The following is a 21,258-nucleotide window of genomic DNA, read 5'->3' on the forward strand; positions in this document are numbered from 1 at the left end:
TGGCACCATGCACGTACTGCTGACCTGTTCAGTACATTCAGTTTTTTAAGAACATACCAGATTGTTGTCTTGATGCTCAATCATCCAGTTAAGGAAATCTTAGACAGTTGAGTCTCTTCATTTGAACGTTGTGTTTTTTAGTAGGAGAAATGTGTCGTCACTCATTCAAGTGAAGAAGTGACGACAACTTTCCAGGGCACCAGTTTGCCTCTCCTATGGTTGTGCTCTCTCTTTGACTGGTTTATTATTTCAGTCTAATGATGACCTTCTTCGCTTGCACTTGAGATTTTTTTTTTTTTTATTTAATATTTAAAATTGCAATGAAAAGCTATGAAATAAAAATTCATCACTTTGAATAGACATCGATTATCATGTCTACTTCATTTCTTACGAAACAAACAACAAGGGAGCAGGCCTCGCCTGGCCTTAAACTGCTTGTGAGTCAATTGTCCCATTAATTTTTAACCTCTGAAATTGTAAAACCTCTCAAATTAAAGCTGAAAGTCTGCACGTCAATCGCATATTGATTGATTTACAATCCACAGTGGTGGTGTACACTAAAACTATAAAAAGAGCATCTTTTTCCAAAAATTATAGTCTTCACTGACACAGTATGTAATTATAAACAATTATAAACAACAAGAATACAACAAAGACAACAACACACAGGTGATTATGTGAACATTCAGAAGAGAAATCATGACAAAATTCTAAGAACTTGATCATGTGTTTTTATTAAATAAAGAATAAGTTACAATAATAAGACATAATGTAAAAATAACTCCATACAACACTGGAAATCATACATCAGTGTGTCACAGCAACTTTGTGAGAAGTCGTTAAATAAATTTACATTGCGAGGTTTCACTGAGTGACAGGGCTGGGTGATACGTGTGTGCGTGGGGGCCATCAGCTTAGTTTTGGGAGTTAAGACATCAGCGCTTTACCTTATGACGTATCAATTCAATTTACACATCACACATTCAGGAACACAGTAACTGTGAGTGGATGTGAAGTTGCAGTAATGAGTGAACCGACTGGCTGTAATCAGACAGGCAATATTAACACAAGCATGCACACAAACATAGTAGGAAGAATGGGTCATTAACACTGTTTCAGATTTCTGCTCGAAAAGCTCTGACTGCACTAAAATCACACACAACTACCACCATACTGTTGCACACACTTGATTTCAAAATCATACAAATATGTACGATTGATTAAAAAGGCTGAAAATGGAGTTAAAAAAAGATTGAGAGATGTTAAAAGATTTGTAGTTTGTGCTCTACTGCAGACAGCATGTGGCAGAATATCATATTTAGTTCCTGAAGAAAACCTGGTAAACACCTTGGCAATGTTATAATATTATGAAAAGGGTGATATTATCAAAGTTTTTTGTAAACCCAATGTGGTTGCTGCTGACAGCAGAAGAGTAAACTTCATCAGAACTGGATGTGACATATTTGAGAAAAAAATCTCAGCAGTCAGAACATCTGGGGCAGACGGCACTGCTCCAAAGCCCCTAAACTGCTTTAACGTGGCAGCGTGCTGCCACCAAGTGGTGCACAGCAGGAATTGAATATTAATACAAATATATCAAAAATATTTCAATTCTCCTGCTCTCCTATGTGCAGAAAAGATGCGATGACCACACCAGTGACTGGATTTCTTTTGGGTTTAATATAATATTTTATTGAATGGCTACTTGCCATGAATGCTAATGATAAAGAAAAAAACAACAACCAAAAATATTTAAACAAAACAACGTTAGCACTGACAGTAGTGGCTCTCAAAGACCAAAAACAAGTCATTCCAGCTGAGAAAGCTTGTAAATGCAATTTGTTATAAATCCTGCATCTATTGCCTGTCAACTATTTAGACAGGAAACATCTAACAAAAATCAGTCTGAACCTTGATAAAATGTGCATGGTGGCACTGCAAGAGCACAGCTCACTGCTGCAAGTGAGCAAAAATGCAGTTTCCTGCATGGGCACTGTGCTGAAACAAAGCACGGTGAGCTGCATCTGCATGAACAGCTAAATTTGTGTTTGTTACTGTGAATCACTGAATCGGCAGCGAGCAGTCACTCCCCATGTGGACTCCTTATGAACTGCAGTTTACATGTAACTAATGCTGCAGCTCTCCAGTCTTAGTATGCAGGTCTGTGTGAGTAAACTCTTTGAAAATTTTGAAATCAAACTTCAACAGGGCAAAGGAATATCAGAGAAAGTTCATTAGTTTCCTTCGTGGACTCGGTTATTAAAGGAGGCAGCACAGCTTGTAATGTTCGTTAAACCCTCTTGACAGTAAAGCCGCTGGGATTCTTCCTTTAAATGAACAGCTGCTGCTGAGAATTTAAAATCGGCAATTTCAACAGAGCCAGCCGCAGAGCCGGCTAATGCACCGTTGCTACACAGGAATTATGATTTTAATATTTAGAGCAAATCACTTTATTTGTCTAAACTCGGCTGTCAGTTGCTACACAACACACAGGCTTAAAAATCAGCCTCCCGTACACGAGAGACACGAGCACTTTCCATGTACACTCTGAACAATGAGAAAAGGCGCTGGCAGTGGAAAAAAACGTTACTTCTATAATGGCACTAAGTCTCCGGCCGTCCTCCAAACACTCACTGGGATGAATGGAAAATGGTAACAGACGGGTTTGATATGCTTGGTGGGGAAGAATGTGAAGAAAAGGACGGGTGGAGTTTGGGGATTAAATGACAACAATTCTTAACACATTGATTTTCATTTTCCACGCATGCAGCAATGCTGTGGTGATAAGGATTATAGTATTTTGTAGATTCATCTATTGGACTCATTGTTTTCACTCTCTCTCTGACTACAGGTTGCTCTCCTGGGTCTCAGCGGACGATATGGGGTGCAGACCTCCGTTCTCATTCAGTCTCTTGGCACGGTACGTTTCATAGTGAATGTTATGAGTGACTTCCTTCAGATCCTGCAGGTGAGACCTGCAAAAGATGAATGTAAATACAGAGAGTAGGTGAGTTATTAGTTAAGGACATCCATTTGACAGAGGAAGGGACAAGAGTTACGGTGTTTTGAAATACAGTATTGTTGTTCTTGTGTTGTGGTAATAAAACAGTAAAATCCTCCACAACTGCAAACACAAGAAACAAACGTTTTCTCACAATCAAAGAAATTTGCAGCCTTATATTCAAAAACCTCTCTGAAAACATTGCACATTTATTATAATAAAAGTGCTTTAAAATTTTTTAGAGAGGAAATAACTTTAACCGCTTTATCAAATAGTTGATCAGGACCCGTCTTCATAAAACTATAATTAATTAATGTAATTTATTTTAAATGTGAATATTTGCTGTTTCTGTGATGTTAAACTATCCCAGTTTATCAGAACAAAAATCCACCCTATGATTTTTAACTGTTTTTCTGACATTTCAGAGACCAAATGGTCACTTAAATAAAATTTATACTCACTGGCCACGTTGTTAGGTACACCTGGTCAACTGCTTGTTAACACAAATATCTAATTAGCTAATCACATGGCAGCAACTCAAGGCACGTAGAAGTTCAAATTGAGGATCAGAAAAGGGAAGAAAGGGGATTTAAGTGACTCTACATTTCACAAACTGCTGAGCTGCTGGGATTCTACCACACAATCATAACTAGAGTTTACAGAGAATAGTCTGAAAGCAAGAAAATATCCAGTGAGTGGAAATTCTCTTAGAGAAAATGGTTTGTTGATGTCAGAGATCGTGGAGAGTGGCCAGACTGCTTCAAGCTGGTAGGTATCCAACATTAACTCAATTAAATACTTGTTACAACCCAGGTATGCAGAAGACCATCTCTTAATGCACAGCACACTGAATCTTGAAGCAGATGGGGTACAGCAGCAGAAGAGCACACTCTGTGTCACTTCAGCAATGCTAGAAACAGGAAACTGATGCTACAGTTTGCAGGGGCTTACAAAACAATGGAAAATTAGAAAAATGTCATCTGGTCTTAAGAGGGCTGATTTCTGCTGCGACATTCAGATGCTAGGGTCAGAATTTTGGCCTAAACATCCTGAAAGCATGGATACACTCTGCCTTGTATCATCAGTTCAGTCTGGCACTACTGGGCAACCCAATACTAGCACTGTGTATCTAATTAAGTGACCAGTTACTTGAGATCAATACATTTCTGTTACTGTTAAAATGCTGAGAAAGTTTACTAATAGAGAAAAGTCATTTTTTTTCTTTGTTTTATTCCATTTCTTTATCCCACGTTTTTGCATTATTATTTAAAACCATGCTTTAAAAGAAAGTTTTACCTGATCAGAAAATCTCTCAGCTGAGCAAACTCACAATGGTTTGGATTTTCAACTGCACAAAGCAGAAAAACAGAGACAGAAATCCATCAACATCAGTCCTGTGTAAAAAAACAAACAGAGAAAGTCGTTCACGGAGAGCGTTTGACTCACCCTCCACAATTCCCCACGCCGTCTTCCTCCCCAGAACCCGTTTGCCGTTCACTTGATATTCTTTGTCACTCCCCACCACAGCAAAGGGCATCGCCTCCTGCGTACAGAGACATTTGAACATGGTTCAGTGTACCGAAGAGAGCTACGCGAGGTTTATGGGATGAAACAAATGCACAACATGCCCAAGTGCCCTGGCATTCTGCTCAGAGGACTCGCTGCATGTTTGTGAAAGAGGCTGGGTTAAAGCTGGGTGTGAAAGATTAATTCTAAAGTCAAGGAAGAAAATCGCTCGACAAATATCGTGTGAGACAAAGAACACAGCGACTTACTCTGATCTTATCGTTGTCACTCTTGTCTTCCATGTCATCATCAAACTCTTTTTGTGGGTAAAATTCAATCCCGCTCATCTCCAGCTCCTTCCTTACCTGGAGTGCAGACAAAAGCAAGGAAAAATGAATTAAAAAAAAACATTAGTCACACAGGTACCCAACACTGCACAAAGAACCAAATGTCTTTTTTCATTAATTAATTTTTTCTCTACTGGGAAACAGCCAGGCCAGACTTTTACCAGCCCCTTGTGTATTTTTACTGGCCTACAACCAGGAAAATTACGTTATATATTGCTACCTTAATTTCTAAACCTAGCATAGATTAACAATCTATTAGTAGATTTATATTTAATATTATAAATCTATGCCAGAAATGTAATTAGTAACTGAAACTTTAAAATAAATGTAGTGGAGTAAACACCAAGTCCTGGGGTGGATAACTACTATCAGCAAAACATACAAGAAATCTGGGAAATTTAATTTAATTTAATTTCTTATCTTTTAGCTCCTTCTTAATTCTGTTGCGTTGGATGGACAGGAACAGGTAAAAAATACTGCATTTCTTCACATTTAAAACTATCTGAACAGTCGGTTTGATCACTGACTTTTGTTGGTATTTTCAGGTGTATGACTTGACAGGTAAATCCACTGGTGAAAACACTGTCTCTGGGCCAAATTGCTAGTGGCTGGCAAACAGTTTGCCCACCATACTGTTTTTACTGGCCTTGGGATCATTGAACAAGACTTAAAAATTAGCGCCTGAGACCATGAAGTGATCAGAAAAAGGTTTACTGAAGTTTACAGAGGTTCTGGATGAGAAGTCAAATCACTGACAAAATGGACTTCTTTTTGCAACCAAAGGAGTCGCCCTCTGCTGGCAATTACCCAGTATGCAGGTGTAATACACTTTTTTAGCGGTAGAGTTTAGTAACTTGGATCCACTGCTGGTATAAAAATGTTTATTAAAGCAGTTTTGCACACTCATCAGTAAATATCTATGAAGAAAGACATTTTGAAGTCAGATTATTGGTGAAACTCACCCTCTGCTTGAACTCCTGTCTCTCCTCAATGGTCAGCGTATCTGCTTTGGCAATGACGGGAATAATGTTGACCGAGTGACTCAAGCGCTTCATGAACTCAGTATCTAGCTGTCGAAGACTGAAGCAGAAGGACAAATAATTACAGTGAGTCACGAGGGCACAAATAGGAGATGTGGAAGCTCATAAACACTGAATAAAAGAAGGAGGCGTCTGGAATTCATTTGTCATTTCTCATACGTGTCATTACCTTTCCTTGGCCTTGCAGCGATTACAAAAGACTTACAGTGAGAATCTTTTTTTTTTTTCAAGTGGGCTTATCATTGAACAAAGGTTGTGTCCCAGCTCTTGTTTGCCTGCACATAAGACATCCTGTCGGTCTCAATTACCCTGGCTAAGAAAGATGAGATACGCTGGCAGTAATACACAAAAGACTGTATCCACTTATCCATTAGAGAGCAATTTCACACTTGTCAGCAGGAGCTAATTGTGAAAAGGAGAGAGAGGTGTGTGCTGTCTGCAATATAAAGTAGCACACTCAATTTAGGGCTTTGATAATGTGAAATTAAATGTTTTTTGAATAAAGAGACATTAACACTATGAGCTTTGTGTGTGTGTCTCACCAGCATACAGATTACTTAAAAAAACCCCACATCCCTTAAAGAATCAGATACTTAAAGATGGTCTGAGTGATTTACTTCCATACAGCCAAAGCTTAACTCACGAGTGTCCAGTTGGGGAGATGAAATAAAGACAGCAGTGCACCCTGGTGTCCGGGATTCGCTTCTTTCTGGTGATGTTGACCTCCTCCTTCAGGAACTTCTCATACTGCTCATTGATGTATTTGGAGATGGGCTCCCAGCTGTGGATAGAACAGAAGAAAAACATCACCGAGGCAGGAAAAAACAAGTTTGAGGGAGCACTGATTCACACCTAAACTTTGAATACAGTTTTCAAGGATGAAAGGTGGAGATTTTTCCTCGGTGATATAAGGCAGTTATTATGACATTTATGATGCTTTAACAGTGCCGGAGCTGGAAATCTCACCAGTTGTCGTTATTGATTTGGTCTCCGAAGCCCGGAGTGTCGACAACTGTCAGCTTCATCTTCACACCACCCTCTTCAATAACTAAAAAGAAAAAAAAAAATGCAAAAACCCCCCAAAAACATGCACACACAGAGAAATCAGCAGAATAAATAATAGCAGCTTCAAGTCTTCTGGGAAGGTTTTGCACAAGGTATAGGAGTTTGTTTATGCGAAGCACAGAAAGACATTTGTGAGGCAGTGCACTTGACATGCAAATCTTTCTCTTCTTTTTTGAACAATGGCCATAGATACAAGTGATACAGTGAGATATGAACATCATATTTAGAAGTCATTTTAAAACTTAATTATATAATAAACAAATTATTTGGTAAAATAAGGTACATGATTTTCACCTTGAAAATTTCTAGATTATGTACCAAGTAGTGGAACTAAACCTCAGAGATTTAGGATGTTCTACTATAAAAATAAAAAATCTACAAGTGGCTACAAGAAATTAGTTTGTCCAGGATCAATCAATCTATCGCTTGAAGCCAGAGTCAAAAACCGACCCAAAAACTCCACATGCAGAGGCCCCAGCCAACCAGTGAGATGATTTCACTAACCACTATGCTGCCCATGATTTAAAATCTCACAGAGCTGCAAAATTTCATCACAGGATTTGCAGGTAAGGTAGTGCATGCACCTCCATGAAATGCCTGCCAGGAAATGGCTTCTGCTTTTCAAAGAGAGCATCAGAGAAAACTGACTGTTTCCTAGTGGCAATAAAGGCAAAGACCAGCTCTTTTAGATAAACAAGACAGTTGCAAAAGCAGTTCAGGAGATGTCCAGAGTCTGGGCAGCGTCTGCATCATTTCAAAGTGTTCTCGAGGATAATGTGACGCAGTCTGTGCAACTACCAATTCCTGCACAGCCAACATCCTCCAACATCCAGTAACTGAAGGAATTTCACATAGAAAGTTGCAGAACGCTGATCCCAGAGTCTCTTGGGCAATTACACACCTACAAGAAGTTATTTATGCTGAAGGGGGCAAAGGTAGTGTCTAAACCAAGGATGTACTTACTGTTTCCACAGAAGAAGAACACATTTAATAATGTTTTTATTTAAAAAAAAATAAAAACGTGAATATTCAACATAATGACTGAATGTTCGTGCTGTTTGTGTGCCATAATCACACAAACAGCAAATACAATATTAATAGTCTGGCCAGAATTTTTTAGCATCGGCATGTGAAGCATGCTTCGTCTCCTGGCATAATGATATCAGGTCACTGTCCTCCGCAGGCGATGGGAGCATGATCACGTAAACTGTAGCAGCCCACGGGCTTGACATATCCCTACAGTTTCCTCGGGAGCTCGTAAGTCGTCAAGGACATGTGTAAATGGCAGTTAGGCTGCTTTGCCAGTCCCAGAAGGCATAATGAGCACAGGCCTGCATGCTACATACTGAGCTGTCTGCCACAGTGAGGATTTGATACTAATACTGGGGGAGGGGCACCAAAATACCACATTTTCAAATGTTATACAGAGTAGCTGTAAACAGTGATTCGTTTGGGCTGCACTGTGGATAATTTAAAACTTTATTCAAATCAAGCACACGGCTGACTGTCGCTGCTTGCCCCTGTTACCTGAGTGGAAAGCTTCTCAGTTACACGGATGTTCTACAAGAACAGCTTTCTGATTCCTCATCCTGTAACTTTGAAAGTGAGCCACAAATTGAGCTATGTTTACATCTTTGCATCAGCTGTCAGGCTGATCTACGGTTGTTACCATGGAGACATAAATCTGAGCTCTGAGGTTGTCTTGCATTGTACTCACAAATGCTTTGGGCTTTAAATTGGGTCATTGGGTTTGGTCCTAGCTTTTATCAGGCTCGACAAACTGAGCTCAGCGATGTGGTGCTGTGTGTGACTCCTGTGAAATATGACTGACTGACTGCACTCTCAGAAACTTCACTGAGATTAAGTGAGACCATTTTAAACCCTCAGTCAGTCAAACAACAGTGAAATGAAAGTACACGCAGCACGGCAGCAGATCTTAAAATGATAGTGAGCAACACCCCGCAATATGTTGGCCCTGAGAGGTCAAATGCACTGGAGCTTAAAAAAACACTGTTATCACTCATCTGCCTGCTATCCTGGGTGTTCAGCTGCTATGGTCTATACTTTTCAACACATCCACTTTTCCATGCTGTCAAACTCAATAGTGACATCATTGCTCTTGCCCAATCATCTTCTTGCTTGCTTTCAGCGAACCAATAAGCCTGCATTCTGCGTACTTTAAATCTCTGCAACCCACTTCCTCACCATCTCAGAGCTCCATCCAAGCCTTCATCTTCATCCTCACCACCACCAGTGTCTGGACTCTGGATGCTGGCATTCTGTCCTGCTATGATGGGTCTAATTGCCAAATATTATAACTGATTCTGTATCTCAAAAAATCATGTTTAATTCTTCCAAAAGATTTCTTCTTAATGAATCTGTGTATTGGAGAAACAATTACAGACAGAAAGACAGAATAAACTATATGCAACAGCAGACCAAACAAATCTGCCATACAATCTAAACGTTGGATAAGAAAATAACACAAAAAAGTTTTTATACAAAATTGAAGCTCCTTTTTAATCTGTCAAACTCCAAACAGCTTGAGCATCAGTTCCAACATCACAGCACATGTTCATCAGTGCCAGTCTACTCAGTCCCTTGTCATGCGTTCGACCTCATATATGTATTCACTGACAGTAGATATGTTCAACAGCAGCTCTCATTGTTCACACTCCACATCAGCAGCTTTGTATTTACTTGATAACTCATCAAACAAGTGAAATCTAACAGTGTCATATTTTTCTTAAATTTAGCACTAAAAATGCAAACCACAACACGAGTTATAGCCAGCAATGATAACGCCAATTATTGTCCTTCAAATGTATTTGCAGCATAACATTACTGAGACGAGGTGGCCAAAAATGCATCTCAAGCACATTAACCAATTATGAATGCAAATATAGGCTCTGCTGTTCTTAAAAAACAAAACAAAAAAACAAACCTATACGAGACTGCTGCTGGTGGTGCCTCTGCTTACAGTATATACATGAAAAAATATCTACACTAGAGATCAACAGGTCTGTCCACAAGCCTGTGAGAGGAAAACTCCTTTCCTCCATTTTGAAAAGCCCTGCAGTCATAGCCATCACGCCTGAGACTGATCAACACGAAGCCGTCAGCAACCTAGTGCAAATCCGGAGGTCAAGGGGTTGAAGAGGAATGTGCACGGGCTGAGACTAAATGCCATTCATCATGAATTAGTCAGAGACGTCCATCATAAACGAGACATAAAAATGAGGTCATGTTGTTCACTACGGCAGTGTAGAAATATCAGAAGCCTATTTTACTTGATGTTGTGTTATAAAACATGATGACCCAGTCTTAAAAGGTAAGCTCACAACTTCCCAAGTCTATCCTAAAACACTGTAGCTGTTTTGTTTTGCTGAAATTATTCCACCACTATCACCGTACTTTCAAAGTAAACAGGGCGGCAGCAGAAATCTGCAGTCTTTAGTATATGCAAAAACATATTCAAAGGATTATCTTAAGTCTGCCTGAAACTCTGCCTGAGATTGACAAATCCAGTGGATATCCACAAGGCAAAGTATTTTCTTTTTTTGCAACAGAGCACAAAATATCCAAACAAACAGTTTTAGTTTTGTTTGGCTTGAACATCTAAGTTAACCACAAACAGGAGAGGAAGCATAAAATAACAATAAAGATAAACCAGTTTGTTTTGTATATTCTTACTATTGTCTTCGTTGCAGAGGCTAAGCTAAAGGACAAACAAGCACAAACAGCAGTGACCACATTAGAGGTTCTTCCACATGCTTTTAACACTGCCTCCTGGTGACAGCATGCAGCAACAACATGTAGACATGTGTGCAAATCCCTGCACTGAACCTCGACTACTTAAGTACCATGCCAGGATCATTCAGCACCACCTGACCTCTACACCTCTGCTGCCAATCCACTACTATCAGATCTTTAGCCTTGGTTTTCCATCATATTTCTTGTTACATGTTCCCATCAGCTTGTTTTTTAAATTTTATTATTATCTATTTATTTTTGGATATTGTACCTTTATAATAATGTATATTTTATTAATCCCATAGGGGATTGCTTAGTCCTCTGCACTTAACCCATTCATTCAGTGAAGCAGTACGCAACTACCAACCCACCGCCCAGGAAGCAGTGTGTAGATACAGTACCTTGCTCAAGGGTACCTCAGGGTAGCCGTTCGGTGGATTTGAACCCCTGACCTTCCGATCTACCTACTGAGCAATCCCTGCCCTTGATGTTGTGCCTGTCTTTAATGAAAAACTTTTCTACATTGTAAACATTGCCTGGAAACCCACAGTGTACCCAACTGTGCACTGGCACATGACAGCAGAAAACTGAGCAGAGATCTGTTTGCTGTTTTTCAGCCATCTCTGAACTGAATTTCAGCATCTGTTCATTTTTAGAGATTTCGCCAACAGACAGCGATGAAAACCTAACCTTCTTTCGACTTTGTCTGTACAGCTACAAAACGCAAATAAGGCAGGTCCCAGCATTGATTTATTTATACATAAGAGAGTTATTACAGAGCAGCTTGAAAAATTAATTCATGACAATTAAATTCCCAGCACACGGACAGTCGAAAACAACAAGTGATGAAAAGTGCCTGCAGGACAGGCAGAAGTGGGCCCATCCTTCAGCTGCTTAGCTTTCTTGGCAGCTTCCAGGGTGCACTGATGAACTATAAGTAGGCTATGTGGGACTTTTAAGAACATGGCCAAAGATTGTTAATTTTCTCTCTTTAATTAAATGCTATATAAATGCCTGGCTCTAAAGAAAGAGCAGCATCTCTGTCCTTGCACTCACCGTGAGACACTGCCTTGATCTCCACAGTTTTGGGGATCTTCTCATCACGAGCCCATCCTGCACTCCTCCTGCTCACTTGGGACTTGAATAAGGTGTTCACCAGGGTTGATTTTCCCAGACCACTGTGACCTGAAGTGAAAGGGAGAAGAATTAAGGTTGGAGCACCATAGAGGCAGAAAGTGTCCAGGCATAAAGCAAGTCTACTGTGACGTACCTACTACCATGATATTGAAGTCAAAACCCGTCTTCATGGTCTTCTTCCTCATCTGCTCAATGATGGTGTCGATACCAATGTATCCCAGCAGAGTGGATCCCCCGCTGGAGCTGTGGGAGCCACTGTGACTGTGACCGCCGCTGTGTGGTGCAGTGTGACTTCCAGCGTGACTAACGCTATGTCCTATGCCATGACCCACGCTGTGACTGCCACCGTGGATCGGACCATGACTTCCAGTGGGAACTGGAATGGCGCTCGGTGGGGGAGCAGAGATGCCGCCTCCTCCGACACCCAGGCCCTGGGGTGGGAAGGGGCTAGAAGGAGAAGGAGCCCCCACGTTTGGGGGTTTGGCAGGGACAGCTGGTTTGGGTCTAACCTCTGGAGGAACTATGTCTGACATGTCTATGGAAAAGGAAGGTAGATGAAAATAAGTCACACTGAAAAAATGACGAGGAAGTAGGCCAGTGGATCAGCCGAGGCCTCTCCTCTAGTTACTCGTTCTACATTGAAGAAATGGGTTATTGCAGCAGGCTTCGATTACCCAAACAACAGAAAAATCCTCACATTCATCTAGTCAGGCAACCACTGCTTTGTATAATTTGTGTAGTTGTATAATTTGCTTCCCAGATTTCGATGGTTATGATGAAAGGTGCTTGTAAAACAAACATTTTATCTGTTTATTTTAAAAATATGAAGCTGGAGCTATACAAACATTATGAGGTGAGCAAAATCAGATGTTTAAAATAAAGTTTTCCCTTGAAGAGGGCCTACTGTGCTCATTTCCAACTCCATGCTGTTATTCTTAGACTCTACTAGAGTAGCTTTGCATAATTCACAGTTCAGAATAATGTTTCTTTACTTTAAAGTGAGTCTCAGTTACCTCTTATTTCACCCACTGTCTGAAATACTATTTTAGCCCTATTCTCTCCCATCAAGTCTTCTTCTCATTGGCTGCCCCTTGTAAACAAAAGGGATTTCTGTTCTCATGTCTGAGATGAGCATATTAGGAACATCTTCTGTTTTTGACATTATACATACGTTATGATCACAGTTTATGAACTCCTTCCCTTTCTCCTTCCTAAAAAAATCTGGTACTCACTAGAGCTGTGGTAGTCAACACTAGAAGAAACATGGAGTTTAGGTATGAAAACTTAAAGAAAGAAAAATACATAAATGTCACTTTCAAATTTTATAACCATGTGAACTGTATTAATGAATGAATTAACTAGCTGATTAAAATAAAAGTAAACAGAAGTTGAAGAGACTTAAATGTGGCTAACATTTTTTCTTAGTTAGTTATGTAATAAAGTAAATACCTTTGATTTTTCAATCAAACAAATCAAGACATCTGAAGGTCTCAACATGGACACAGATGTACATTTCAGGAGGGATGCAGTCCATTGCCTCACTCGACCCAAACCCCACACAACAAAAGCACAAAAGAAAGCTGATGACTGAGAAGAAAAACTGGTATAACATCATTTGTTTCTTTTTTACCAACAGCTAGATGTTATGTCTGAGCTCATATTTCACACACATCCATATACAAAAAAAAAGCTGAAGAATATGATGGAGATGGAAGGAAAAGGGAAAGGGAGGTCCAAGTTTGAAAGCAAAATTAGCTCTGAGACACAGTATTTGAGTTTAGCAGCATAGTTTCGAGTTTAAAAATAAGATTCATCTTCAGATTAATGCTGCCTGTCCTTTTTGAGTTTGATTCACAGGCTGAGATAAACCTTATTCCTAAAAGTGTGCAGAATGTTTTGAACATAAGTAGAAATCTTGATGAAACACAGATCAGCTGTTAAAGTCCAGGGGTTAATAAATCAGTTTATAAAAAGATGACTCATGCACAGTTTGAGCTTGAACATAAGATATGAGACAGAACTGAATCAACTCATTATGCTCACATCTAACCACAAGATTCCACACGACCTTAAGCATTTAACTCAGCAGGTAGGAAATTAAATGAGAAAAGCTGAGAATAATGACTGGAGAGTTAAGCAGTTATTATTTTATTAAGTTATCACATATTACACAGAAAGTGTAAACAGTAAAATCCACTATGAGTGTACAGAAGTGCCTGACAGAACCTGAATTTAAGGCACTGTGAATAATTTAATTGATTCCTGGAAATCTAGCATTTATAATCGGGGAAGTTCTTGCACCAATGAGTAAAAACTACCCCGAAGCACTGCAGAGGTGGGGCAGCATCTGACCTGACCTGAGTTACAAAAACACTGCTCTAACCTCCAGCCTTCATCACACCCAGGTTGCCCATCTATTATTTCTATCTGCTCAACACAGCAGAGTATGTCTCAGCCCTGATCACCCCCAAAGTGTAGAAATCAATTCCTGACTGAACAAACTCAGGTCTTCTTAATAAAGGTATCCTCCACTCCAAAAAAGAAAAGAAAAGTCAAAACAATGAAAAATCATTTACATTTCATTTTAACCCCCAAAACTGAACGAGCTCTTCTTTTCTTTCACTTTTTCAATTTTTATACAGTGGAATTACAAATACCTCTGAGAGCAACTCTGATGTTGATTTGAAGATTATTTTCTTTTTTTAAATAAAAGAAATTATTATATTTTACAGTGTGATACTTAATAAATAGTTGATACTATAAGGGCAAAGATAATAGCCAGCATTTTTAATATTACGTTTTTTTTTCAATAAAACTACCGAATTTACAGCAATACAGAACGCCTGAAAGTGTAGAAATCTAACATAAAACAGAAACATATATAGAAATTTCCCTGTCTGAAGAGACTTTATTTATTAGTTAGCCTAGCAAACTTGCATTTAACCAAAAATCCATCCAACAATGGACACACTTTGCTTGACAAAGCTACCCCCTAATTCAGAGGAAGCTAAAGGCTCAGTCACATAAGTAAAAACAGGACGACAACCTCCTTGTATAAATTCTGAAAGCTTGAGCCTGTTGTACATTCACAACTATTTTTGATCTCAAGGCAACTGCACAGATTGCCTGATAGGAGGCAAACTTTCTGCAAACAGTCTGACTGCAGTCACTCTTAAAGACACTGTCAAAGGTTTGCTGTCTAATTTACAAATGCAAATACATTGCCAACATGTTATTATCGGTCTGAATGAGTCAATGTCAATCTGCACAACTCAAGGGGACTCGACTTAGCTGGCTGTCAGCTGATTGTATTCTGGTTATATTCCTATAGACCTGGAAGGTTGTTGAGCATAAATGTAAGAGTTAAATGTGAATTTCTGCCCATGTTGACAACAGTTAAATGATGTATTATTACAGATCGCATGTAACTGCCAACTTCACTCCATTCAATCCCAGACTAAACCCAGACTGATAGCAGACTGACTCTGTCTGATATTGACAAAGTTTAACTTTGAGGGCATAATTGGCAATTTTTGTTATTGCAATACTCAGCATAGATGTTAAAAATCGCAATGATACTGTATCGTGAGTTGAGTATTGTAATTATATCATCTGGTGAGTCCCACCTCAAGTTTTAATCATTAAAAACTAATGAAAACGAAACTAAAATTTGCACTATGGAAACTCTACTGAAAAAAAAGCAAAACAGAAAACTAATTGGAAAAAACAGATATAATAATTCTGGCAGAGAACCACAGATGAAATTACAATCAGCTGTCTTGTCTTTGGGTTGGCAGCAGACATGTCAGACATGGGACACAAAAATCTCAAAAGCCTGGCCAGAAATGCAAAAAAACCTCTGCGAGCAAGGCTTTGACACCACTCGGGTCTAAGCGAGAAAAGATGTTTTTCTGAGCTCAGCCTTTAAGTGAAGCAAGCAGTGCAGGCAGATGGTAACAGTAACAGGCAGCAGGCCGAGCCAAGATGTTGATGAGCTTAGTCCTTCAGGGTGTACAGCCTGCTGCCACGCTTTAAGTCACAGTCCTAGATACATGAGTCCTGATCATACATACAGGTCACTGAGGCAGAGGCTGTCACTTTGATTCACTCACTGGCCATGCAGCTCTGCCCCCTCCCTGCCTGCCCTCACAAGCTCACACTGCAATGCAATTATTTCGAGCTACACACTACAGCAAATGTAGGAAAACTGAAGCGTACGATATCTGAGGATGCTCTGGCTACATGAAGGCTAAAACTGCCCTTTTTAAATCCCTGTTTGAAAAAATAATAAAATGGCCAAGCTCATGAAAGTTCAGAGCCAACGTGCTTTAGCATATAACATGAATAAAAGCGCTCTTTTCTGCGTGTTTTAAGTGACTACCCAACGTTAGCTCTACTAAAGCCTGTCGCCCTCATTGTTTCTCTCACCAGTCACGCTGGATAATAACGTTAACGGCTAGCTGCTAGCGTACACCCGCTAACGGTCGTCACACTCACCAGCTCCCGTTCAACTGACCTGCAAACGAGCTCGTGGAGACAGCGGGCGACCTACAGGCGCTCTGAATTCGAGAAGCAGTAATATCTATCCACCACACTGATAACAATAACAGGAACGCTCATGTAAAGAGGAGTCCGGGTACCTCTCCTTCCCTCTGGCCGTGATCCCCCTCCTTTTCCGTTACCAAGGCGACAAGAGGACAGGGAGTGGGGAGATGCAGCGCACATGCGCAGTATGACTTTATCTCAAAGGGACATTTTTTTGGGTACAGTGTCTTCTGTCAGAGCTAGAGTATTTATAGCCAGCACTTTGAATTGTGTTATAATCAGTGTCAAGTCCAGGCATTGGGAGATGATCTTTAACAGTGTTGGTGGAAGAAGAAGATGGATCCTTTACTAACAGTGTTGTGAAAAAGTACTTGCCCCATTCCTGATTTATTTTCTCTCTTTTTAATATGTGTAACATTTGTCACACTTGTATGTTAAATCGTGAATTATCTGTTTTTAATTCTGTGGCCTGATTACTGCCAGACCTGTTGAATCGAGAAATCACTTAAACAGAACCTGCCTGACAAAGTGATGTAGGCTAAAATATTTCAAAAAGAAACACGCAATGCAACAGTCTACAGAAACAGATGTGAAACAAAGTCACTGACATCTATCAGTCTGGAAAAGGTTACAGAGCCATTTCTAAGGATTTGGGACTCCAGCAAATGATGGTGAGAGCTATAATCCACGAACCTTCCCAGGAGTAACTGGACAACCAACTGGACAACCAAAATTACTCCAAGAGTGCCATCAAGATCACAAAAGAACCTAGAACAACATCTAAAGACCTGCAGGGCTCACTTGTCTCAGTTTAGATCAGTGTTCGTGCTTCAACAATAAGACAGAGACTGCTGACCAAAAGATCGCACAGGCTCATCTCACATTTGCTTAAAAAACATCTTGATGATTCCCAAACCTTTTGGCAAAATATTCTCTGAACTGATGAAATAAAAGCGGAAGGTTTTGGAGGGTCTGAGCTCCAACCACATGTCAATAGTAATACATGGTGGTGGTAGTGTGATGTTCTGGGGCTACTTTACTGATTCAGGACCTGTACGACTTACAGTAATGATGCAAACATGAATTCTCTCTTCTTCTTTTTTTTGTCTTTACAATTCTCAACTTTAGGAAAAGTAATCAGATGTCAAGCTAAAAAAAAGAAATTTAAGATGTTTTTGCTGCGGTCAAATATTAAAATGAGTCAAATTTGACCCAAACAGTGCGTACGGGTTAATGTAGATGCAAAGCTTAACAAAAACATTAGTGGTATATGGGACATTATTACTGCTGCATTATCGTTCAAGCAGAAAGAGCTTATAGCTTTAATGTCTTTGCACTGGTACATAAACAGGCTCCTAAAGTTTAATGTCTTATCTGCAAAGTAACAACTGCATGTCTGCTAAATGCACTGTTTAAAATGGAGAAAGACGTGCAATATAGAGAGGTTTTCCCCCAAAGGCATTTTGTCACAGCAGGAAAACTACAGTGCTGAATAATTAAAATAATGATGGCTGAATATGTAGATGTTGTCTGTACGTGCCGCGCTTCCTTTCTGTGAAGAGACACAGTATCAGCTGTGACATGCCGTGAATTAAAGCACTTCAAATTTAATGCAAATGTCCTCTGATGTATCCTGCCACCGGTGGAAGCTCAGTGTGTAATCATTAACAGCGAGTGTAACAGGGCTTTCTGAGGACTGCGATCCCACAAGAGACCCTGAATCTGAGGCTCTTGTAAGACAGAAAATATATTAACAGATCTAACTGCAAGAAATCCACTAATGAAGGCTCCAGATGAAGCTGTTAGTTAAAATTTTCTTTGCTCTGTCAAATACGTCTGGTAGTTTTTCCCCTTGTTGGGCCTCAGAAGCTCTCATTTTAACTCATAGGCATATAACATCCAGGCAGTGCTGAGGTACTATGTGTGCTTTGTTTTTCTGCTTAATCTCTACCCTGCTATGTTATGACATGATAAGTTTGACACATCAGTTAGTCTGTACTTCCCAGTGTTTGTGTGATATTGTGTTGTTATTACTCTTTAGGTGTTAGAGGAAGAAAAATATAGCTGCAGCACCGTACTCACACTTTATCTCCGAGCTGCTCTCCTTTTGTCCCGCCTTCCTTTCTGCATGTTTTCGGCGCGTTTTTGTGTAAAACTGCTTTGGCACGTCTTCCTGTGCTATTCACTTTGAAACAGTCTGCTAACCAACTTTGTCACATCTCTCCTCGCCACGTCTGTTACTTTACTGATAAGAAGCGTTGCCTTTAGTCCCTCTGCTATCCTCTTTAACCACCCCCTCATCAGAGTTCCCACCCCCCCTAGAAGTTAGAAAATTATTCAACTCCCACTCCAAATAAAAGCAGGGGCATCAAAGAGGCGCTATCGCTGGGTTTGTTCTGTTAAAATCTTGCAGGTGACTTGAATATATTTGTACTTACCCACATAAATTGAGCCTGGGTAATACATCGTGACGTAATAGGGGTCTTCTGATTCCTCTGAGAAAAATACTTTGCCTATTTCAGAGTCATTCAGCTGATTTAGTAGACTGGAAGCTGTTGTTGCTGTTGTTGTCTTTTCCAGGCTCTGGTATACTCTGTCAAAGACCCCCTTTGAGCTTAGGCCAAAACTGTCTGTGCTGAATGGGCAGTGCGCTACAGACGGGGGCCAGCTTGCAGCATATTTCTCTGAGGGACGTTCTGGTAGCTTTGCTGGCACCCCACGGTGGTCAGGTGGTGCTAACATGTCTGTTTGATTCAGTGCTGTGCTGCTGACCTTCATCTCTTTGTGAGGAGGAGACTGTTCCTGATCTAAGCCACGTCTGTGTGACTGAAGGTCAGGTTTCAAAAAGGATCCCCTTTGTGAGGTGGTGCACACACCAGAGGGAGGGTGGGAGGCCTCCTGGGTCTGAGGTGCCACCTGACATGTCTTAAGCTGATTTAACGTGTGTGTGCAGTGGGAAGCCTCCATTTTCTGATGAGCTTCTCTTGACTGGCAGCTGTAATCCTTTGATAAATAGTGAGACTGACTCACTGCACACCTTACATCCACAGTTTGACTCTGTGCCTTCGACGGGAACCTGAGGGGTCTCTGTGGGGACTTGATGTTTTGAGATGCACCAGTTTCATGAAAGATTTTATGAGAGTTTCCTGTAATTGTCTGATTATTGTTTTCTTCCTGCTGTTTCCTGGGACGAGAAGCTGATAGAAATGCTGCTTCTGATCTTGTTTCACTGTGCAGGTCGAACCGTCTCCTCCTTGCCTCGATGCTTGGCGAAACGCCTGACTGATTAAAAAGAGGCTCAGTGGAAAAGGATGTTTGAGGAGTCACGGGTAAAGCTGCTTTTTTCTCAGAATATAGTTGCTCATATGGTGGGTGAGCTGAGGTAAAATGTAAGGTCTGAGAGTAATTGCTCTTCTGAGAGTAGTCTTTATATTTTCTTTGAGGACCTGACAGAGTGGCCGGTCCATCAAACACTGACAGAGACTCCCGGTGAGCAACGTTAGCAGACTTAATGCCTTTAGAGTTAGTGGATATTTGTGTACCTGTCACTCTACTGGGTTGAAATTCCTGGTGCTGATTGATGTTCCACTTTGGTTTAGGTAATGCAGTAATGTCTGTACTCCTTTGCAGAGCCTTTGCTTCATCTTTGGCAGTAGTTTCGTTTTTACTTAGTCCAAGTTTGCTTTGCAGAAAGCAAAGATCCGAAGATGTGACCAGGCGTCTGTGGGATTCTGAGTAAGTCTGATGTTGAGACTCTCTGTTCATAATGGCACGACCTCTTCTCATCTCAGGGTGAGTAAAGTCCAGTAAAGCATCCTGGTCAAGAATTTCATGCTTTATCTCATTCGATGTCTCCGCTTTGACATTACAGATGGGAATAGATTTAGCGCGTCTTTCTTTTGCAATAGGAGAAGGCTGTTTTACTGGTTGACCGTCTGAGCTCGTCCCTTGGCAAAGGGACATTGGAGATGGGCTTAGCCTGGGTGTTGGGACTGTCAGAGTTGGAGATACACTTGGCTTTGGTGCTGGCTGGTGCAGTAATGGAGAAAGATCACTCGCCTGTGAGGCGGGAAGATGAAGAGAATCACTTGGCTTTGGTTTGACAGCGGGAAGAGTGGGAGAGGAATTTGGCTTAGGAGAAGGAGAAATGGAGGTGCTGGGCTTTGCAGAGAGATACTGAGAGTTGCATGTTTTAGGCTTGGTCCTTGGGAGGGTTGAAGCTCTTTCTCCATGGTTTCTCTGTGAATGCTGACATGATTTATTCCTCGAGGGTGGGCTGGGTGTCTTGGATGTCCAAATTGAATCAAAGGATCTGGAAAGAAAAAAATGTACCAATAATTACTAGATTATGTAGCACATAAATCCAAGACAGAAAAACAAACTTCGCATTAATTTACCTGTCCGCCGTGTATGGCTTTGTGTTGTGTTTTTCAAAGATAAGTCCCTTCTCATCAAATGATGGGATTTGAATGGCTTTCTTCTTAATGATGGGAGAAGAAAGAGGCAGAGGAGGTGACAAACACACTTTTGGATGCTCCTTTGTTTGTCTGCTGGAGTCAGGTACTTGTGGGATCAAAGGTGCCAGACGGTTAAAAACACTCATTCTGTTTTAGCAAGACAAAGATGCAAAGAAAGACTAATCACATGATGAGAATGAAGAAACTAAGAAAAAAATAACTTTTTTTATATGAATAGAATAGAATAGAATTCAACTTTATGCTAAACATCATCTCTATAAACACTGTCCAAATGAATAGAAAATGTGGGAATAACATTCTTAAAAATATTCAGTTTAACTGAAGTGCAAGCTTCAATTTGATTTTTTCGTATTGAATTTTATTTAACAAGCAGCACTTCACAATAT

The 21,258-nt window shown here is 40.3% G+C and overlaps 1 protein-coding gene across 6 annotated transcripts; it reads right to left on the minus strand.

Annotated features, from left to right (window-relative positions):
- Window positions 1-715: 715 nt before the first annotated feature.
- Window positions 716-18,625, minus strand: sept3 (septin 3). 6 transcript variants are annotated; one of them, XM_031741208.2, is made up of 10 exons: window positions 18,477-18,625; window positions 11,983-12,384; window positions 11,769-11,897; window positions 6,861-6,942; window positions 6,538-6,675; window positions 5,817-5,934; window positions 4,777-4,872; window positions 4,448-4,544; window positions 4,298-4,349; window positions 716-2,975 (listed from the first exon to the last, which is right to left on the minus strand). In XM_031741208.2, the coding sequence occupies exons 2-10, from the start codon at window positions 12,380-12,382 to the stop codon at window positions 2,846-2,848; spliced, it is 1,242 nt and encodes a 413-aa protein (XP_031597068.1). In that variant the 5' UTR covers window positions 12,383-12,384; window positions 18,477-18,625; the 3' UTR covers window positions 716-2,845. The 6 variants fall into 6 exon arrangements, with proteins under 6 accessions (XP_031597068.1, XP_031597070.1, XP_031597066.1 ...); XM_031741210.2 differs by lacking the exon at window positions 18,477-18,625 and adding an exon at window positions 16,490-16,557; XM_031741206.2 differs by lacking the exon at window positions 18,477-18,625 and adding an exon at window positions 16,366-16,549.
- Window positions 18,626-21,258: the final 2,633 nt, after the last annotated feature.

This window comes from Oreochromis aureus, linkage group 6, assembly GCF_013358895.1.
Source record: "Oreochromis aureus strain Israel breed Guangdong linkage group 6, ZZ_aureus, whole genome shotgun sequence".
NCBI classification, from domain to species: domain Eukaryota; kingdom Metazoa; phylum Chordata; class Actinopteri; order Cichliformes; family Cichlidae; genus Oreochromis; species Oreochromis aureus.